This window comes from Charadrius vociferus, unplaced genomic scaffold, assembly GCF_000708025.1.
Source record: "Charadrius vociferus isolate BGI_N301 unplaced genomic scaffold, ASM70802v2 scaffold429, whole genome shotgun sequence".
NCBI lineage: Eukaryota > Metazoa > Chordata > Aves > Charadriiformes > Charadriidae > Charadrius > Charadrius vociferus.
The window spans coordinates 2,437,015-2,445,672 of record NW_009650250.1 but is presented as its reverse complement, the minus strand read 5'-3'; the positions used below and the strand labels follow the sequence as shown (position 1 = coordinate 2,445,672).

The 8,658-nt window shown below is 42.4% G+C and overlaps 1 protein-coding gene across 1 annotated transcript in view; it reads left to right on the top strand.

The window, feature by feature from the left end:
• RGR (retinal G protein coupled receptor) overlaps positions 1 to 6,395 on the top strand; it is a 17,823-nt gene extending 11,428 nt beyond the window's left edge. The window contains exons 4-7 of the mRNA XM_009893050.1: positions 2,716 to 2,869; positions 3,449 to 3,566; positions 5,037 to 5,150; positions 6,063 to 6,395. Coding sequence (XP_009891352.1) covers positions 2,716 to 2,869; positions 3,449 to 3,566; positions 5,037 to 5,150; positions 6,063 to 6,206 — 530 coding nt within the window. The 3' untranslated portion in view covers positions 6,207 to 6,395. The remainder of the gene's footprint in view (positions 1 to 2,715; positions 2,870 to 3,448; positions 3,567 to 5,036; positions 5,151 to 6,062) is intronic.
• The last annotated feature ends 2,263 nt before the right edge of the window (positions 6,396 to 8,658 follow it).

Genomic DNA, 8,658 nt, shown 5'->3' with positions numbered 1-8,658 from the left:
TAGCACATGGGGCCAGAGCAAAGACATGGCACCAAGACACTGAGCACTGAAAGACCCCAGCAGTGGTGGGAGCCAGTGGAGGAAGAGCTTCCCCTTCTTTTCTGTGCAAGGTGACAGCAGGGGAGGTGAGATTTCCACCACCCCCCTGCAAACACGTGCAAGCAACTGGATCAGCCACCCTCTGTCAGTGCAGACGCCCACAGGCTGCCTTCAGCATGCCACCAACGCTGCCCCAGCAGCTGAGGGCACATTTTGTCAATGCAAGGATCTCTTCCTTACATGCAAAGATCCATAAGGTGCCAGTGTGTGGCTAGGGCACAGTGACCCTAGAGTGCCTCAGTCATGGCCCATCGCATTTTGACACCTTCAAGATATTGCAGTAGCTCATGAAGTGGAAGGATGGGTAGAAAGAGAGCAAGGTGTCTGCCACAAGATAATACCAGTTATTTTTTATGGTAACTATTTTATAGAACTTGCTGAGAAACAAACAAACAAAAAAAACCAACTAAGATGTAGTTCGTTTTTTTCAGAATATCAGGAGGGTTTACCACTTACAAAACTATTGTATTCCCAATGCAATAAAGCTACTTTTGGCACGAGCTTGGTTTAAAAGAAACACAACTCAGATCCAGGTTTCAGTGCAGCTGCTTTCAATAATGCCTTTAAAAAGTCGCTAGAATACGTAAAACACAAAACAAACCCGACAGCTTGTGCAATAAGCTTTGTCCTGATTGAATTTCAAGTTACAGTTGTATAAAGCCAAGCCGCAGGAACTGCTATGTAGAAGACAAACGGAAATGCAAACCTTGGATGAGTAACAACTCTAACAGGCTTGTTTGAGCATATACCTAAATAGCATGCAGTTCTGAAAGATACAACTTAGGCTACAGTGCTTCTTTGGACTGGGAGGTTAAGAATAATTACAAGTTACTAAAAAGTTTTACTTGTATTTCTAGACCCCGAATCAGAAACTATTCCTTTATTTCCATCTATGTCATTCTAGCATTGTATTATATCAGTACTATAAAGCAATATTTGAGCCTTTGCAGCCGAAGTATATCTTCTGTGTAGGAATCACAGAAAAGACAGATATTAGTCATTATTAATCATTCTTCATTAGTGATTATTAAAAAATAAGGTTTTAAATTACTAAAAAAAACCCAGTAGATTTTTTGGTAACTACCATATTAAAACACAGAGTAGGTAATAAAATGGCTTTTCTTTACTTTTTCCTTCGTATTTAAATTGCAATGTCTTTTCCCATAACTAATTTTTGAACACCTGCACCAAACAATTTTTCCAAGTTGATTTTTAATGCAATTCAAACTCTAATTCTTTTCCTTGAAGAACCACTGGAAGATAAGAAAAAATACAGATGTAGAATCAGCATTCCTGTAAAAGGGCAATTTCAATAACACACCTACTTTATTATCCTTCTTTAAAATAAACAGGGACAGTACAACACAAAATAGCTACTGTAGAGTTTACAGTCCTTCCCGGAGCTGCTGCCTTATGGGGATCTCCAGCCTGTGCAGCCCCCACGTGCTCTCCACCCACCAGTCAGCCACCTCTGGTCCCATGGCAGGGCCTCACCTCCAATCCTTCACCTTTCTGAGAAAGGTCAGAATTGGCCTGAATCTTCCTGGCCTGCTGTCATGATGCTGCTGTTAAGGGGAGACATAAAGATTGCTTCCCAGCCTCGGTGAAAATTACATCATTACTTCTCCCTAATGGGTGATTTGATTAGAAAGGAGTAGTGGGCAAAGTCACTGTGCTCCTTGCTGGAGCAGCTGGCGCCATGGGCTATTCGGGCATGGGCATAATTACGGACGTTAGCCTCAATAACAAAATTATCCAGGCCTTTTTACACGCAAGCAGTGAGGCTAACACAATGTTTTGCAGCAGCGGGGAAGCCTGCCTGTCTTCTCCATGAAGAAATACTTCCTGTGTCTTCTGAAGTTTCATTTCATTCATTGACCTATTCCAATGGTATTTTACGGAATAGGATGAGATAGGCACATAATTTTTACTATAAAATTAGAAAAAAATTACTAATGCTGAGCTTCACATTTCCTCTTTCAGGCTAAGCAATGATCTTAAGGGCAGAATAATTTGACCAGCAGTATTTTTAGAACACAACCTGTTGTCAGGCTGTATATATGTATTCACACAGATATTGACAAGCAGCAATTTTAGAAGAGGGTGTATTTAATACTCACGCATGCCCTGCACTCCTGGCTGAGCAGAAGGGAGTAGGCAGGGGCTGGGGGGTGTCTGCAGAGCCACATTTCTGATCTGACCCCACCATGCAGCCAGGCTTTAATTCCTAAACACGATTTACTGCATCGCCCCGTGCCTTCTACTCTCTGCCTCATCTGAGCCTTTAAACACATTCCCAAAACACAACATGTTTGTAACAGCAGCTCTATCTCCAGTGTGGTACAAGGCTGAGTAGCAACAGAGCATTTGTCTAAGTAAAGCACATGAAAGGGAAATACAATTTGCTGTTTCCTAAAGTATTAAAGTTTCCTTCAAATTTTACACAAGGTTGATTCCTCCAGACTCAGCTCAGCTTCAGGCTACAAAACACAGACAACTGCTTGTTTCTGCCCAAGGCCCAGGGGCCGGGGCACTTGGTTCTGGCCCCACAGAGCTGGACAGCTTTGCCTGGCAGTTTTGTTCCAGGCATGGAGACACGCTTTTCTCTTCCCGCAGGGAGCAAGATGCAGTGGAGCACAGCCATCTCCATGATGGTGTTCGCCTGGCTGTTTGCTGCCTTTTGGGCCGTGATGCCCTTGCTGGGGTGGGGGGAATACGACTACGAACCCCTCCGAACCTGCTGCACCCTGGACTACAGCAAAGGGGACAGGTGAGGGCTGGGATCAGCTCCCATGGAAGAGAGGGTGGAGGCTGCCGTCCCCTGGGGTGGCTTTGGCAGCACACCAAAACCCCACCATTACTGTTGCTGGGGCAGATGTCCCTCCCCAGTGGCTGGGGCAAGACAGACATGACCCAGGGGTGCCTTGACTTGCATGGCAGTGTGCGGGAACAGCTAAAGTCAGCTTCCTCCATGGGAGAGGCTGGTGCTCAGGTTTCTGCTACTCCCTTACTCCTTGGTCATTTATAAGCTGAATCTTTTCTGGGTTTAGGACTTGGCGCTCTTTCCAAATGGTTTTGGTTATATGCAGTCCAGCACTGATGTTTGAGTAGGGATGGTTGTATTTAGAAATCAAACAGCTGTTGTGATTTTCTGCAATACTATCCAGCCCGCACATAACAGCATGGCACAACTTAACCAGCCTTCAGCAAATGCTGCACCTAAAGCATGTTGTCAAAACTGGTTTTGGCAATTTAAAAAATACAAGTTAATGATTATTTATAGCAAGTTTACAAAGATGTCCTAGAGAAGAATTAACAACCTCTTTTTTTTCCCCCTTACTCTTTCCAGAAACTATGTCACCTTCCTTTTTCCTCTGTCCATTTTCAATTTCATGATCCCGGGTTTCATCATGCTGACAGCCTATCAGTCCATACACCAGAAGTTCAAGAAAAGCGGGCACTATAAGGTAAGAAAGCTTCCTCAGCCCCAGCAACTGCCTTGCCAAAATAGGGCTGCATTCAACAGAGACAAAGTCCTCAAAAAAAACAGTTTCTTTCATAGAGGCTTTGGCTCAGCTCCTTCTGTGCTAACTCCCCAGTGTTACTTGAGTAAGTAAACTTAGAAAGCTTGTGGAAAGCCCATGCTTAGAGATGTCAAGATTTCACCAGCCAGCCACATCTGCCCTGAACTGGTGCTGTAAACAGTCCCCCATCAAAACAGTGACTAGTGACCCTGACAATCCCCCTCCACCAACACTGGTCTGACTCTCATCACAAAACAAACATGTAGCATGCAAAATATTTGCTAATAGCACATCAATATTTATCCAGAGAACCTTTGCTCAGGAAGGATCATTATTTCCTGCTTTGCTACAGGCTCTTAGCTTATCGCTGTGGAAGTCAGGCAGAACTGCAGCACTGCAAGGAAACATGCAGGCACCCCGTGGGGGGAGAAGGGCCTTCCTAAACACGCTGTGTTTACACTCGGCTGAGGAAGTTCAGAAATCTTTATGAGCTGGAAACAAAAGAATTGCTCTGGCATGGCAGGCTTATGGGAATATAATGTGGTGATTATATGAGTTGTTTCCTTAGGTGCAGGCTATACAATCTGGGGCACTATGCATGGCTGACAGTCAAAACCTGGCCCCCACACTCAGTAAAGACAGTCACTTCTCAAGGGGGATGTGATACCGGCAAAGAGACACTCAGGCAGACTGGTTTGTAGCTGTCTGGAATATATATGTGCACTCTACATATTTCTTGAACAAATCTCAGTGTTCGTTATTACGTCTATTACCTTTTTATTCCAGAGAGTTTATGCAATAGCAAGCGATTTCTTTTTTATGATATTCTGTATACTAGCTACAATGCAGAAAATTTACGGATGAAATTATCACTTCTCTGTCATTAATATTTGGCCTGGCCATGAACATCATGGACAAGGCCCTAGCATGAAGGACACAGGAATCCTGCTACCACAACACAGATGCCACTGCATCCATCTGTTGCACTGTAGTAGTGGCTTCATACAGTTTAGTCATCTGCAAGAGCCTCTAACAAGTCAGCAATTTTTAAATTTACACATTGCCCTCCCCCTTCAGCAGCAATTACTGGTCACAGCTTCTATGTCTAGCACACACTCTGATTTAACTGATCTAGCATAAGGTGCTTTGTCACCTCTGCCCGGGAGCCACTGCCACTTCCCCCCCCAGGAACAGGGCTTTGGGGGCTTGCTGCACAGGCAGCCCTTGACGCAGAGGGAGCTGTGCTTGAACACCTCCAGCATTGACAGCAAAGCAGCAATGCCACAGCATATCCTGCTGGCTGATCCTCTCCAGCTACTGAACACAAACCATGGTCTCACAGCACCTGTCCCATCCGCTTGTTGTAGTGTGTGGTTGTGAAACACAAAGGAATTTATTGCTCTTGTTTTTCAGTTTAACACTGGTTTACCATTGAAGACGCTGGTCATTTGCTGGGGTCCTTATTGCCTTTTATGCTTCTACGCAGCAGTTGAAAATGTGATGTTCATTTCACCAAAATACCGCATGGTATGTCTATGCCACTGTATTCAAATGGCAGCGAATTCGAAAAATTACATTCTCCTTACTCTCCTCTCTCTTTTCCTATGGAACAATGGCAATTTATTCACAATTCAGTTTACTTGTTATAACACATGTAGCAAGTAGATGGTTTCCTCAAAGCATTATTTTCATCTACCACTTTTAAGGCAAAACAGCTAAGCACAGGGATATAACAGGCATGGTATTACTGCTTTGATCAAACAACGGTTGAGGAAGTCAGGGTTTTTTTCTTCAGCAGTCAGTTCAGGATCTGTAGCCTGTACTGCTTCATAGGAGCTTTTTGTATCCTTCCCAGAGTCAAGTACCAGCTAAAAATGTTCAGTTTTGAAGATACTCTTTGTCTCATTCATTTTTCTAATACTTCCCTCTCCTCAGAGAAGCTGCAATGGCTCACTCTTAAGGTTATGCTGCCGCTTATGCTGCCTCCTTTTTTCCATTTTTTTCTATGAGTCTTGGCTCTGAGACTCCCTCTGGGACTCAGTAATATCACATCAAACCTTTCAACTTCCATTCAGTCTCCAAAAATTCAGCCCGGTCTCAGGTCACCAAATGCATTACTGTACTTCGGTATTCAGTATCCCACATAAAATGTGTTAGCAATATTAGCCCACTTATCCATCAAAAGGTGTCCATGGCACACTCTTCACTCCTCCTAAGTGTATTCACTCTCAAGTAAAATATCCCAGTTTCAGGCAATGCTGAACTAAATTCTTTCTCCTGGAGACTATAATTTCCTGAGCAAGGGCCTCCAACTGACCAAATTGCTTTTACCTCTCATCTCTCTGGGGGTAGCAAGCTACTGCTATCAGAGACAGGAATTTGTTTGGTAAAGGGAAACTCAGCCTCAGCTAAAATTAGCCCATTAGCTCCTAGGTGCAGCTTCCTGCTGTTATTGCCAAGACTGTGCCAACGGTGGATGCCTTTGTATATGCCCTGGGCAATGAGAACTACAGAGGAGGAATATGGCAGTTCCTCACAGGACAGAAGATTGAGAAAGCAGAGGTTGATAACAAAACTAAATAACCCATTACAGCATTAAGCCAAATGAATGCAGGTACATCACTGAAAGCAAAACGGTAGAGAAAACTCTGTGCGTTCTCTGATATGTACGTGCAAAGGTGGTTCCACATTGGAAAGGCTACAAGCAATGAAGTACTGAAAGAAAGCCCTCCAGATAACTGTCCAAACCATCACGAGCTGCTTGTCAAACAAGCTGCCTTAAACCTGTATTGATTGTCATCAGTCTCATTTTATATGTCACTGCAAATAAACTATGTGCTGGAAAGCATTTTTTTTTCCTGATACACTAACATAAAAGCTCAGCAAATTAACTGAAATGGGGTATTCATTTATCCAGTGGGCCCTCCTCAAACCAATCTGTGCAGTTTGTCCATATGGTAATGTCTGGATTACTAAAAGATTAAAGGAGTATCCAGTATTACACCACATGTCTGTATAAATAGCTTGTTCATCTGAACAACACATTTTCAATGCACACAAAATGGGAGTTCCCAAATTTCCACAATGAATCCACCATCCCAATTCCATAAAAACATTTCAGTAGGCATTTTACCCCAATAAGGAATATTAGCTTGGCTTCTATTCAAACAAATTCGTGTGCGACATTCAGCTTTGTCACACACTAAACTGCATCAGATTTTGCAGATTCTCCTTACCAGGACAATCAACAAGCTCCTAGTCCGTCATAAAAACATTCATCTTTTTATGGAACACTGAGCGAAAACTAAAGGGTGGTATGGATCAGATTCCATTCTAACAATGTCATAAGAAAAAAAATTAACTTCACATCTGCCATTAAATTCCCCTATGCTCTATAAGAGTGAGAACAATCATTGAATTGCTTGCAACTAAAGAGTCTAAGCAATTAAAAAGCCACTAATTTTACAATTATCAGAATTTATATATATTTTAAACTATTAGAAATGTCCAGTTTAAACATTTATATTTGCTCACGTTGCCTCCAGGATGAAAAACTGCCAGTTGATGTTGCCTGTTACTACAAGATCGGTCATTTGCAAAAAATATGTGCACGACACACAATAAGAAAGACTGTACATACAAAAAGCCAAACCTATTTGATTCTTACAGGGATCATATGGTTCATTTCAAAGCATTGACAGTGAAAGAGCTTTTGAAGCTAACCAAAGAAAAAGTTGATCTGTCCCTATAATACTTTCCAACGTCTTAGAAGGGAAATGGTTGTGTATGGGTTACAAAAGGGTAGATGGTGCAATCCTGGAAGCTAAAGAATTACTGGGTAGAAGGAACGTTCTCCTCATGGCTAGAGATAGGAAATAAATGTCATTTTGTCACAAGTTAGGCAGCAGGATCCCGTTCAGAGATGTGCTTTGGGAATTGTGAGGCTCAATCTAGTCACAAACTACCTGACAGAGCAGTGAATAATGCCATGACAAAATTATTCAGAATAATCACATCTAAAGCTGACAGTTGAAAATTACATCTTTGGTACACATCATATTAAGTGAGCAGATGACAAAATGTTTGCACTGATAAGTGCAAAATAATGCGTATGTGCACCAAATTACCTTTAAGTATGTATCTACAGTGACAGGCTCTGAATCTGTAATTACCTCTTTCTCAGGAAAGAGACCTGGGCAGGTCTTGAAATCATCAGTTCACTTGTCAGCAGGGTCATACTGACAAATCCCAGCAGAATGCTAAAAAACACTAGAAAAGGAATAGGAAACAAAAGAGGACATGTGGTCACACCACTTGAAAGCCACTGTGCTCAGATTTATTGAATACGGTGCAGAGCTTGGGTCATTCAAGCTCCAGAAGATATAGATAAGCTGGAAAAGGGCCACAGGGATGATCAAATGTAAGGAGAAGCTTGAACACAGCAGGAGAATGATGGCTCAGAAGACGTAGCTGGTGAGGAGACCAGAGACAGCCTTATTGAGCCAGGGGTCCAGGGGATGAGAAGATGGAATGACCATTTGCTGCTTCCAACAGCACAAGAACAATGGGACACGCAGTAAAGGTAAATTGAACTGTGTATTTTCTGAAGTTTGTGGTTTGAGGAGTGTTCTTCATGTTTGCCTACTGAAACACATTATGGCTTATATAACAATACCATAATAATGTAATAAATAACAGCTTAAGACATTCTGTTAGGATCTGAGTCCCCTTTGGCTTAAAGGAAACATATCTCAGTTAGGAACTCATCTCAGGATTTGGCTTTTAGTGCATTTTCAGATTGGTTTTTGACTTGCTCTTACTGTAAACCTTTTATTGTGGGAATAGAAAGCAGCAGAGCTGTTTCTTCATTCTGTTGGACAGTTACAAGTTTTAATGTGCCTGTGTTAGGTTTGTGTATTCTTTTTCATATTCGATTACTGAAAACTAGTGATGGGCAAAGCTGAGTATTTAGTGAGCCTCGAGGGGAATAGGGCCTCTGTCCTGAACTGCAATCAAAGCTGTCAGGCTGCACTGA